At 52.7% G+C, this 13,411-nt stretch overlaps 1 protein-coding gene across 2 annotated transcripts; it reads right to left on the bottom strand.

Annotated features, from left to right (window-relative positions):
- Positions 1-3,691: 3,691 nt before the first annotated feature.
- On the bottom strand, positions 3,692-12,706 carry LOC142065040 (protein DGCR6). Of its 2 annotated transcripts, none has more exons than XM_075110764.1 (5): positions 12,544-12,706; positions 12,297-12,457; positions 11,688-11,788; positions 6,515-6,655; positions 3,692-4,670 (listed from the first exon to the last, which is right to left on the bottom strand). In XM_075110764.1, the coding sequence occupies exons 1-5, from the start codon at positions 12,672-12,674 to the stop codon at positions 4,524-4,526; spliced, it is 681 nt and encodes a 226-aa protein (XP_074966865.1). In that variant the 5' UTR covers positions 12,675-12,706; the 3' UTR covers positions 3,692-4,523. The 2 variants fall into 2 exon arrangements, with proteins under 2 accessions (XP_074966865.1, XP_074966866.1); XM_075110765.1 differs by having other exon boundaries at positions 3,692-4,648.
- Positions 12,707-13,411: the final 705 nt, after the last annotated feature.

The raw sequence follows: 13,411 nt of genomic DNA, 5'->3' as shown, positions 1-13,411 counted from the left end.
CCCGGGGGCCGCCCCGGCGGGGGGAAGCAGCAGCCGGGGCAGGAGCCTCCGGAGCCGGGCGGCTCCGAGCCCCGGGGACGGGGATGCTGCGAGGGCAGCGCGGGCGGCATCAGCGCCAGGGGTGTCACCACCGGAGCCGGGAGCGGAGGTTGGGGTAACGGGAGCACCCCCCCAGCCCCACGGAGAAGCTGACAGGTTTTCGGCAATGCACCGAGAGCATCGCAGTGCGTCCCCATGGGGTTTATGTGCTGGGCTTGAGCGCCGCAGCCTGAGCCACACGCAGAGGCAACAGCAGAGGGTGGAGTAGCTATCCCAAACCCCAGCCGATGGACACAGGTTTGGATGAAGGGCTGAGACCCTGCTCCTCTCCTCCTTGCCTGGTCCAAGGAGGAATCTGCCTCTAGCCTCTATGCGCTGGAGCTGCTGCCTGGAGGACAGGGACATCCTCTGCACCCAGGTCTTTGTCATGAAGTAGCAGAGGTGTAAGGGAAAGCAGTTAGAGGGGCAGCAGTGGAAGGTGAGCTCCTCAACATGCCTTCAGGAGTGAAAAAAAACCCCAGTACCTGGGCAAGAGCACAAAAACTGAGCCAAGGCATGTAGTGCTTCCACCTGGCTCCATGTACCTGCAGCTCAGTGACGGGGAACCACCACTCTCTGTCTCTAAGTCAAAATGCATTTATTTTCCAGAAGTGTCTCACCTCCTCTTGAGCCAACATAAACCTTCTGCTTCTCCAGCCCGCCATGGCAAGGAGCTTCCCAAGCAGTCACCTGATCCACCTAAACCTGCCTTTTACAGGCTTCAAGTAACACCCCAGCTCTTGTATTTGAAGAGAGTGAAGTCCCTCTCCATGTTACTAGTAGTTTTATCTCTACCTTGTCCCCTCTCGGGCACCCTGTTTTCAGATAGAGTCCAGCTTGGCTGGAAGGTGGTCCAGACCTCTGGTGTCCCCAGAGCCTTTTTCAGAGCCTGCTCCAGCTCTCCTGCACCCTTCTCAGGATGAAGGGACCTGTGTTTGGGTGCTGGTGCACCAGCAACTTCACAGCAGCAAAACATTTCTCATTTTCTTATCTGCTCCTTTCCTAACATCTCATTTGGTTTTCTGATGGCTACTGAGCATTGACTGATGTTTCCATGGACCCATCAGTCATCGCCGCAATTGTCACTCGCTCCTGAGTGGTAATGGTCAACTCAGAGCCCACCATGAACACTAAGGGCTCCCACCTGCATAAATTCACCTTTATCCACACTGAATCAGCCTCCTTATGTGGAGGGGACCTTGCTATCCTCCTCTTCAGCCCAAAGTATAGAAAATGGAAGCAGGAAACCGGACTGGTTTCCTTCTACTACTCAGCATTTGCCTTCCTCCAGCTCATGGGTGAACACAGGGCTGGCACAGAGCCACAGCTCTGCCATCACTCACTTCACACCAGAACGGGGAACTTGATCCTCTTGTGCATCCGCCTCTCCACATTGCTTCTGGCACCCAAGGAGACTTGGGCAGGAACTCGGGGTCCAGCTCTGTGGGTAGCTGAAGTCACCTGAGCTGCCACCAAAGGGGTCCCCAACCATGTCATGTGTTCCTAGGGCACTGGCTGAGAGCTCAGGGGCTGCGCAGGAGGTTGAACGAAGGAGCGGAGGCAGCTGGAATCCAGCAGTCCTTTGCAACATTGCCACCTCCTTTACATCACTCTCACCAGGTCCGACCCCAGCCCAGCCATCACCGGCAGTAGCAGAACTGCAGTAGCACGGGCACAGACAGTGCTGTAGGAAGGCGTCACCCTCTAGTGTCACAAAGGCACTTGCCTGGAAAAACATCTCTGTCTCCTCAGCGTCGTACCGCCCAGCAATGCTTCACGGGGGGCTGAGCAAGTTTTCTTCTGCTGAAATCAGGCTGACCAAATACTCCCTGATCACAAGCTATCCCAGGTGCTTTATTGCCTTAAGATAAACCTGTCCCACCAATTAGATGCATCTGACCACCCTGCTACCCTCCACCTTGTGCAGAAAGCTTCTCTGAAACACAAACTGACCACAGGCATGGAAAATTTCAGCTTGGATCAGCTGCCTGGCAGAGCTGCCTCCAACCAGATGGTGGGAGCAGGAAGCTCCAGAGCTGCCGTTGTCATGGCAGTGCCGGAGCAGCCCGTCAGGATCCCCAGCACCAGCTGCTCCCGGGAGAGATGGCAGCAGAGACGGCAGCGACAAGCTCTCCCAGCTCGTAGGGAGCTCTGAACCAAGGTGGGCTCCACTCTCTGTGGCACAGGACACCAAAGCGGGGCTGAACCCACCGGCAGCAATCCCAACCTGCTGCATTAGCCATGCCTGAGCTTCTCCAGCCACATCATCAGCTCTGCTGCTGCTCCAGCAGTGCAAGAGTGCTTGTATCAAAGACAGGAGGGTCCTTCTGGGAGGCAGCGCTATCCCCCAGCACCCAGGCAGTCTCCTTTCCTGCAATAGGACCCCATCATTCATCCCTACCTTCCTCATCGTCACCTCAGGAAGCAATCCTTGCTAATGGCTCTGGCCACACACAAGAGGAACACGGATGCCTTCTTCACGCAGTCAGCACCAGACACCACTCTTGTCTGTATGCGTCCTCACAGGCAGGAGGAAGGTGTCTCCAGAGGGGACATTGCCCACTCTGCTCCTCGCCATTTTAGCAGGCGAGTGCAGGCTCCCAGCTGAGGGTCAAGCAGCAGCACAATTCAAGGTGGTTCGTGGGGATCCTGCAATGGTGCAGCTCCCACATCAGACCACTTTCCAGCTGTGGATTTTCATCCAGGTGGAGACCCCCACAAGAGCAGTACCTCTTGTCCCCAGCTGCTGAACCACAGCAGCACATTCCCATGGGGAAAAAACGCCTACCTGGGAGGGGGGTCTCAGCCCTGAACTTGCAAAAGCCTCATTGGTTCTTAAAGCTGCTGATCTTCAGTGTTTGTCTATAGTAGTGAGCAACTCCTCCATCGCCACCTCTCCCTACCAAAAGGGCTACCCACGAGCAGATTTCCTTACTTTAGCTGGTTCTCCAGCTCCACAGCTGGCTCGCTCTAGCTTCGGTGATCTGCTTTCATGTGAACGTAAGGACTCACAGTCCTTTGGGCAAGGGGTACCAACCCATTTCCCAGCCTCAGTAATTAGCAGCATACTGAATCTTCTCACACTGCCTTCTGCTGTGAAGCGAGATTGCTGCAATAATAGCAGAGGATGCAGGCCAGAGCAAACAGTAACACGAAGGAGATGCCTTCCAAGTACAAGCCTTGCTGTGGGAATGCCAGAAAACCCTTAAAACAGTGACCCAGGTGTAATCAAAGCCCTTCAACACACGATGGCCCAAGTCTCTGAGCCACCCCCAACAGCTTCTCTGACTTGAACTTCATCCACGAAGCACAGAACTGCTTACAGACTCTCCCTTGCACCATCCCGTTTCCTACAGGCAGCTGACATCGCACACTGCCTGGCACCAACACATTCTTACCCACTTGAAGCAATCTTTTACCAAGTTTTCAGCAAATGCCCCAACTCCTGAGCACCAGGTCCTGGGGGTGTGACTCAGGCTCTTGGGGTCATCAGCTCAGCCCTGTAAGGTCTCAGAAACACCCACGGTTCTTTAAGCTTAAAGGTAACTTTAGCCTAGCGCACCCCAAACCCCACGCTCAGCAGGCAGGGATGGGACAAACATAATCGCAGCCATTGACGTTTAGAAAGCCGCAGCCCCAGAAGGCAGTACAGCATATTTTATTTCTCTCCATTTGAAAATCGGTTTAAAGTAACAAAGCAAAAGCCTCAAGCCTTCTCTGCTATCTGAGTCAGGTGGGAATGCCGCGAACGTCACAGCCCAGTAATGCTCGGCAGAGGCCTGAAATCCTTTAATAAAGCCGATACTGGTATCTGCCTAGAGGTCTCTCTGGGAAGGGTCTGTCTGTTTAAGAGGCTGTTTCTGCCTCAGCACACACAGAAGCATCTTCCTGTAGATAAACCTTGGACTTTTTTTCCCCAGCTGCCAACCATCTGCCATGGCGAGGCAGCACCGGATGGCAAGTCCACTTTGCTTCCCTGGCCGATCTGGCAGCTACTCACCTCTCCCATTCCCTGCCAGAGACGCTTGCTCCTCCTCCTCATATTGGAAGAGGAGATTGCAATTTGGAGATCACTTTGCTCACCCGTTCAGCTTGATTTACCTTAACACAGGTGTCACCCATATATGGCTGGGCCAGGTTTGCTGTCTTGGTGCCTGGCCCAGCCTCCCTTGGCTTCAATAAACAGCCTCTCTGATGCTGCAGGCTGTACGTGGCAGATTAACACCCTCCATCGTCTCTCATCTTAGCAAGACTTGCAGCATGCATCTTGCTCTGAGGACTGGAGAGGCACTGAGATGCTCCCCCACCATCCCCCTGCTCTGGGGGTTCTGCTTGCCTCAGCTCTAAGGTTATCTAAGGGCCTCAGCTATTTCTTCTACAGCCAGTAGCCTCTTCCTGACACAATATAAAGCAAATGCATTAACAGTCTATTCTTTAGAGGGAAGTCAGAAGAAAACTCTGGAAAGTAAACAGCAGATCTGCTTGTTCAGGAAAAAGCCTTCTCGGACTCGGATTCCTTCTGTTGTAACTTCCGAATCAGCTCCAGTAAATTCATCTGTAAAGTCAGCTCCTGCAAAGGGAGAGAGGCAGTTCTGCAAGAATAAGATGATCCCATTCCCTGCTGCAGGAAGCAGAAAGGACTGGTTTGTACCACCCACTCAAGAGCTACTAATCTTCAGGGAACAAAAGAAAAAAACATGCAAATACAAAACAAAGCCTTGATCTTGTTTAAGCACCTCTATAAAATACAGGGCAGTAATATCTGAAGAAATCTGCTGCCAACTACAGCTGTCTTAGGAATCCCAGGGCTTTACAGTTCATTAAGGATTCAGAAAGGTTCTTTCTTCTTGACTGTGATTTAGTGATAAATGCAGTGAGGGCCAGCCAGTTCTGCAGGTTTCCCCCTCTGGAGCAGCCTCCAGGAACAGGGCAGCAGTGTCCCCTTGCACCAGCACAGCCACACACCCCTGAGGAGGTTCTCTGGGTCTGCACAGCTCCCTCCCCTCATCCTTCAGCAGCACCTTCAATGCCCCGATCCTTTTCCGGCACAGAAGGGCAAGAAGCAGGAGGGATCACTTTGGGTACTCTCTAAGTGGAGTCTAAGCCATGTGCCACACACTGCTGTGCTGGTGCATCAAATCCCCTCTAGGTATTTCATTCCCCTTCAAAAACTCCCTTTTCCATGCCCGTAACCAAGCAGAGACCACAGTCTCCTGCAGTCACCAACATTAGCTTATGGTTTCTTTACCATCTGCTTGTTCTTTACTCACATTAGCGCTCAAGCCATTTAGCACAGAGACTGCATGACGGAGTAGCTAATTCAGTGAACCCTGTTCAGGCTGGCAGGCATTACATTATGGAAATAAAAATCTATTTTTGTAGAATTATATCAACTGCATAAGCCGGCATTTTATACAACAGTCTGGGAAGAAACATATCAGCTGATGGGAAATGCACGGAGAAGAGATTCCAGCACTGATTTCTTATATGATAGTGGCATTCACAGGTACAAGCCAAGGTCTGTGTCTGGTCTGCCAGCTATCAGAAAGGAAACAAACAAAACCCAGCAAATAGGAATCCTGTTAAGAGTTATTACTTACAAAAATAAATAAAAGCCAGGGGCAGGAGAGGAGGGAAAGAGCTGCTTTCATCGCACAGATGAGGAATAGCAGCACAGGAAAAATAAGTGGCTTGTTCAAGGCTACACAACCAGAAATCACGTGGGTTTTAAACTAGGTTAAACAGGCATTTTCTAAGTCATCTTTTCTCACTAGTAGGTCTTTATCAAAGTGAAATTTAATCAGCTGAAAAAACAGAGCTAAGAACAGCCTGTTCCTGCATTCCCTGCAAACTTCTGTGGTGTTACAATTAGACTTTGGAAGTTTTATTTTTTCATTCCTGTGGTGGCGTTAAGACAACAGAGAAAAACCCAGGCGACTGCTCACAAGTTTTAAGAGCAGATGCACTGGGGAAACTGAGAACAATTTTCTCATCAAAGTCTGAGATCATCATCTCCAGCAAGTCACATGCATGAATTAACAAGATGCCTAATAAAGAGACTTCTTGAAGGCAATTTGTACAGCTAAGCTAGGTACAAAAGTGACAAACCTATGCAGCCACTTGTTTTAGTATTATTCAGACCCATTCCAGAGTCACAGGACTGCAGGCTGTTGGCACAGCACTTCTTCCCTCCACACTGGGAAAAACATTGCAGAAAGCTGGGATGTTTCCCTCATGGTTTCTGCTCCTTCATTACAAACCTGGTACTAGGTCCACCCAGGGCACACTGCCCATCAGCTGATGAGGAAAAGGACTGATCTTTCTTTCTGAGCCAGCAATTCAGAATTCATTATGAGCAAGATTTTTTTTTTCTTAAAAATAAAGCTATTAACACAAGAGTACTGCCAGATCTTACACTCCCTGCCTAAACACCAACCTGTGGGTTGGTGGTGATGTAGAAGCCAGACACCCCAGCCTTCTCCAGAGTGCTCTGTTGGTCTATCACTTTTTGGTCCAGTTCCAAGACTATCTTCTCATCCATCATTCGCTGTTCCTCTCGAATTCGTTGCTCCACAGCCTGGAAAAGACAGCAAACAGGAAAAAGTGGAATATCTGCTTTCCTCCTATCTTTTTGTCATTTCTAAGTCTCTTACGGAAACCAAAGAGCAACTAGATCCTGAAGCGCTCCTGCTGAATCCCAAGGACAGCAGAGGGCAGCAAGCACAGCCCCAGATCTAACCTCCTCCACTTGCCATGTCTCATAGCAAAGCAATCACTCAAGAAAATGCAGGGAGGTCACTGGGACCAGACTGCTTTCTGTGCGTTTGGAGGCCAGGAAAGACCACAAGCAACAGCTCTGTATCTGAATGACTTTTATTGATGAGCCAACGTCTGAGCAGCAGGCTGTGGCTGAGCACTCCAGCAGCACAGGCTCAGAAGTCAGCAGTCCAAGAATCACATAGCCCTCACAGGCCTGGTAAGGCTGAAGAAAGACTCAGAGGAGTAACACAGGCCACCGAAGTGCATCAGGGTGCCAGCTCAGATGCCTCCCTGAGCCTCCATGTTCCCTGGACACTAACACACAGAGCTGGAGCTGTAAACCACACCCAGATCCCATTTATTCACTGAAGGACCTGAAATCCTCAAAAACCGAACCTTGTAACTGGAAGGCCCGTTTATTTTGTATTGACAACAGCAAGCTGAAGCCTTGCTTGGGACTACAGTGTGCTGGGCTCTATTTCTGGCAGACTGAGAACATTATGAAACAAAGACTTTGCAAAGTAGTCCCAACCAGGAGAACACAGCCCCTCCCCGCGGGGTCCCGACCCTGGGAGTGGACTAATGTCAGTGGTCTGCTGAAGAGGGGATGCCACGACGAGGCCAAGGTGAGGGGTGGAACTAGGTGAAGACTTGATGGTCACCCCTCGCTTAGCCCACAGCCCCAACTCTGCAGACTATGATAATATGCCTCTGCCACTCCCTACACGGCTTATCAGCTGCCATAAAACTAGTCCTAAACTTATGTGAAGAGCCTAGACACTTTCCAACAGAACACAAAGCCAAGTGCCGGGTCCTGCCCTTGGGTCACACCAACCCCAGGCAACGCTCCAGGCCTGGGGCAGAGGGGCTGGGAAGTGCCCGGCGGAGAAGGCCCTGGGGGTGCTGGCTGACAGCTGGCTGGGCATGAGCCAGCAGTGCCCGGGTGGCCAAGGAGGCCACCAGCCCCCGGGCTTGTGTCAGCACTGGTGTGGCCAGCAGGAGCCGGGCAGGGATGGGGCCCCTGTGCTCGGCCCTGGGGAGGCCCCACCTCGAATGCTGGGCTCAGGGTTGGGCCCCTCAGGACAGGAAGGACATTGAGGGGCTGGAGCGTGTCCAGAGACAGGCAACGGAGCTGATGAAGGGTCTCATAAACAAGTCTGTTGAGGAGCAGCTGAGTGAGCTGGGGTTGTTCTGCCTGAGGAAGAGGAGGCTGAGGGGAGACCTTATCTCTCTCAACAACTGCCTGAAAGGAGGTTGTAGCGAGGGGGGGGGGGTTGGTCTCTTCTCCCAGGTCACTAGTGATAGGACGAGAAGAAATGGCCTCAAGCTGCATCAGGGGAGGTTTAGATTGGATACTAGGAAAAATTTCTTCACTGCAAGAGTGGTCAGGCATTGGCACAGGCTGCCCAGAGAGGTGGTGGAGTCACCATCCCTGGGTGTATTTAAAAGATATGTAGACATGGCACATCAGGGCATGGTTTAAGGAGGCCTGGGGTGTTGCATTGACGGTTGGACTTGATGATCCTAAAGATTTTTTCCAACTTAATGATTCTAAGTATTTATACCAAATCGAGAAGCTGTCATCCACTTGCAACCAAACACTAATCACAAGCACAGCTCGTGGTTGCTGGTTTAGTTGTGTGGCTCCTTTAAATTATAGAAGCGCGAACATTTTTGCTGAACCATGAGGCCTTCCTCCCTCCCTGCCCCTCATTTATCTACCCAAACAGCCCCGTTCAGCTCCAAGAGTTGTACCAGGGTGTGCTGCAGCGATTAAGACTCTGGGTACAAAGATATGAGGGGACTGGGAGCTTCACACCAGCTATAAAGTCAGAGAACGGGATTGACTCCATTGAATTCCCTCTCATCTGGTCTGAGGCCCTTACCACAGACTACTCGAAAACTGAACAGGTCATATTCCCCTTCCCCCAGTTTCATGTATCTTGCTCTATCAATTTCTGTCTTATTTTAACCTATATAGTAAGCCAAATACATAACAACTTGTTTAAGGACAGTGGAAAATACAATAAAATAACCGCCTGGTGTCTCATCGGTTGAGCGCGTTAACAGACAGAATCTGTCTCACTGCCGATAACAATCCGGGAACAGTGCATGACACTCCTGCCTTGCTGACATCTGCCTAAACCTCAGAGAAACTTCTGCATTGAAGAAGAAACAGAGCACAGCGACCACGTGCTATTTCAAAGGCACGCTGGAAATCAGGAGTGGTGGGCATGCTCTAGGAGCACTCGCATGCTCTGCTAGCTGCAGAGAGCAGCACTGCTAGTCAGTTCCGATGGAAACCTCAACCTACCAGAAACTCCGCTGGAGAGGGGAGGAGAGCAGAAGAATTCAGGGGATGAGAAGAGCCCAGCTCAAATAAAAAGCCACATATGTGTGCAGGCGAGGCAATACAACCCTACTGGGCTACACTGAGCAACAGACTTCTTTCACAAGCCACAGGAAGTCAGGAAGCATGAAATGCCATCTAAATACAAGATGGGATATACAAGATTCTTCTCTTGCAAGAAATAAATATCATAAGTTTCAACATTTTACTCATTCCCCTTTGTAACACAATAAACAGAGGCAGGCATTTAGCTGGAAATATTTATGGGGGCAGAGTTATCCTCACTGCACAGAGAGGGAGAAGTCACAAAGTCTGCGATTTCCTACACCAGTGGCTGGTGGCTTAAGAGACCTGGGTAGATCCATCCACGAGGAGAGGCAAAAGCCTGTGCACTTCTACAAGTCCTGAGGAAAATCCAGAATTTGAATGACAGAGGTCTCAGTCCTGAACAGTCTGGAAAAGAGCCGAGGTTTGTCTCCAGCACAGATGTTATCAGTGGCTATCTGCAGAAGGCCCGACCTAAATGACCAGCAATTACTACTCACACGGAGGAGGAACTACCTCATGTAACCTTTCTTGGATGTATGGCAGTCAATTAGCATCTTACATTTTTAATTATGTCCATAGGTTCAGGAAAGCTTTGCAGAACTACAGGCTATTAAGGAGGATGCAGGACTGTGATCACCAAAAGATTACCATCATCAGCTGCTCTCCAAAAAACACTCAGGCAGGACCTTATTAGAATAAATGTGAAGAAATTCAACACAACTTAAGCTTCAATAAAAGGTGAGGTAGAGGGGCTAACTGCTAACGAACCTAAGCTCTGCCCTTACATGTTCTTCAGTCTAGAGGTTCACACTCTTTGTGAAGGATATGGAAGATTCAAATCCCTCATTTCCCAAAGACTTTCCTTCCTCCCAGCCGCCTTGGGGTAAGGAGGAAGCACCACACCATTGTCTCCTCCACTTACTGTCCTGAAGGAGTGACTTTCCTTGCGTTTGAAAAAAAAAAATATTTAAGTGCTTACATACTCTTACGAGTTGGTAGCTGATACTGGGCTACAGAAAACTGCCAAAAAATAAGGCTTAAACACAAGCTTTTGCTTCAGCTTTGGTGGCTGATGACCCTGTATAATGGGCAAAGCTTTTTTAAATGCTATGGGTTCCACTAGGAAGGCAGATATCTAAAAACTACATCTTGTATTACCCCTCCTGGGAACCCAATCCCAGGCTATCTCATAGCAGCTGGTCTCTGAAACCTTTAACCACAGAGGGCAGCTCCAATTAGACACGTACCAATTGTTACTGTGATGATCTATCTATTCCCAAAATGCTCTACAGCAGAAATATCAGAGCATAAAAAAGGGAAGAAGGAACTCTAACAGCACCTGGCAGAGGAATGCAGAAGAGAGAGGCAGGGGGAAGGTAGAAGGAAGTAGGAGGAAGTGCATATCGTGTAAGAAAAAGGAAAATGACACATATATGGTCTAGTTAATGAGTGAAGACAATATTAGTAACACTCTAAAACAGGCAGAATAGCTTGTTACTTGCTGTAAGCATAAATTACTTAGAGACAGAAGTAACAGGGACAGCTAATAGAGGTCCAGCCTGGCTTCAGTCACCTCGGTAGGAAACAACAGACGTGGAAATACCAAAACAGAAGATCCAACAGCGAGCGCTGACACAGGGCTTGCCATAAGCAAAGCTCAGGAAAGGGCTTGGATTTAAAGAGTTACCTGTTTGCCTTACATGGAGTAAAGTAACTTTCCCTCTACATTTAAACTCCACTGATTAAGACAACTAGCTACTTACAATTTCCTTTACCTTACAACACTGCCTCTATCTTATCATTAATATACACATAACTCCTTTGGGACTGAACAGGCTGCTCATGCTGAAGTGCCTTTCTCCAAATGCCTTGGGATGCTCAAAGAGACTATTTCTATGCTTACATATCTTAAGGCAATTCCTCCTTATCAGTGCTACCACGTAAAATATGATTTTTTGAGCATTCTCTGCTTTCTACTTGGTACGATGTAATGGCAGATTTCACATACCTTCTCTGTGTTTTCTATCAACTTGCTCTCTATCTGTATACAGGCTTCAGCCCATCTTATAACAAAGACTCATTAAAGCAATGTGGAGGGCACCGCTCTTTTGGAGTGGGCTCCTGAATTTTCATGATTCCCAGATCACACCTGGACCACAGCTATCCTAGATGGCAAAACCCTGGGCCCCCCACTCATGTGCGGACAGAGGGCAGAGCAAGAGGAGGGGACCCCCAAGTCAGGGTGGGGAATTTAGGGTTGTGCTAGCAACATCAGACAGGGTGGCTGGTGGCTCCCAAGGCTGCGGGGATGACTAGTTAAACCCTCTTGAGATGCTGCGATGCTCCTTCATTGCAGGAGGGGTCCTGCAGCAAAGGGGCTGTGAGCCCCCCAGGGAAGGGGGGCAGCCTCCGCACCAGGGGAGGGCTGTGCCTGGCCCAGCTTCCCCCTTACCTCCATCTCCCGCTGCTGGGCGGCACGGAGGAGCGGCAGGTTGTGGGGCCTGCAGCACTGCTGGGCCTCCTTGTGCCGGTGGAAGAGCTCCTGCTTCAGCCCTGCGATGGGATGGGCTGCGGGTCAGGGCACATTGCCGCCACATCCCATCCTGCTACCTGTGTGTCCCCCAGTGTCCCCCCGAGTGCCCCAGACCTGCCACCCAGTGCCCCCACACTGCCTCCCCCTCAGTGCGCCCACTGCTTGCACCCCACACCCTCCACCCAGTGCCCCCAGAACTTGTACCCCCCCACCTCCCAAATTCCCGGGCCTGCCTCCCCTCCAGTGTCCCCATCACCCCCATCCAGTGTCCTCGCTGCCTGCCGCCCCCACCACCGCTGCTCCTGAGCTGCCCCCCAGTACTACCACCCATGCTCCCCCTCGCCCCTTCTCAGTGTCCAAGGGCTGCTCCCCACCATGTCCCCACCGCTCTTCCCCAATGCCCCAGGCCTCCCACAGTGCTCCTGCTCTGGGCCCCCCGGGACTGGCCCCCGCCGGTGACCCCCCCAGGGCTGCCCCCCCCCGGGCCCGCCTCCACCCCCCTGCCCGCTCCGGGCCCGCCTCACGGACCGCGGTGCTCGCTGTGCAGCTGCAGGCGCTGGCTGTAGAGGTTCTTCTCCGTGAGGTGCTGGATCTCCAGCAGGCCCTGCACAATCTCGAAGACCGTCCCGTCCAGCAGCGCCAGCGCCAGGTCGCTCAGCGTCGTGTAGGAAAGGCGCTGCTGGCAGGGGCTGCCGGTACCGGCACCGGTACCTGGTCAGGGCCGGCCCCGCCGCCGCGCCGCCCCGCACCCTCCCCGCCGCCACCCTCCGCTCACCTCGGCAGCGCCTTCACCAGCGCCTGCAGCTCCGACAGCAGCCGGTAGTGCCGCTCCTGCTGCCGGGACAGCTGCTGCTGCTGCGCCGCCGCCTCGTACCCCCCCGCTCCGCCGCCGCCGAACCGCTCCATCCCCCTCCCTGCGCCGCCGCGCGCGCCCCCGCCCCACCCCGCCGCGCCGTGCGCATGCGCCGCCACGCCCGCGCCCCACCCCGCCGCGCCGTGCGCATGCGCCTCCGCGCCCCGCCCCACCCCACCGCGCCGTGCGCATGCGCCTCCGCGCCCGCGCCCCACCCCGCCGCGCCGTGCGCATGCGCCTCCGCGCCCCCGCACTGCCGGAGGGCTCAATGGCCCCGCCGCATCGCCCCGCCCCTCGCCGCGCGCAGCCCGAGCGCTCCCCCGTCGGGGCCGCGCCCGGAGGGGCGGCAGCGGCGGCGGCAGGAGCGGCAAGCGGAGCTCCCGCCTTCCCGCGGGACCCCTGCGCTCGCCGAGCCATGGAGGCGCTGCTGCGCGCACGGGGCGCCGGCGGTAGAAGTTTCCTGGAGGTTTCTCTCCAGCCCATCCCATGGGATGCACAGGGAGAGCACCTGCAGGGTGTCCTGCTGCTCGGGCTTGAAAGCAGTTAAAATGTTTTAAATTACTTTATCAAAAGTGTTTCACGTGGAGTTTGGCGGCTTTTGAGTTACCGTACAGGGGACCTTTGCTGCAGTCGAAAATGCGGTGACCTCCAGCATCGGAGGAATTGCATTCCCTGGGTACTGGCTTCACAGTTTCACTCCAGCCCACGAGCTGGGGACCCTATGGACACTGCACTACAGCAAAGCTGGACAACATTTGTGGGTTCATGGGGAGCCCTGAAAGGGGCGAGA

Source organism: Phalacrocorax aristotelis, chromosome 15 (genome assembly GCF_949628215.1).
Source record: "Phalacrocorax aristotelis chromosome 15, bGulAri2.1, whole genome shotgun sequence".
NCBI classification, from domain to species: domain Eukaryota; kingdom Metazoa; phylum Chordata; class Aves; order Suliformes; family Phalacrocoracidae; genus Phalacrocorax; species Phalacrocorax aristotelis.
This window is presented reverse-complemented; position numbering and strand designations above follow the sequence as displayed.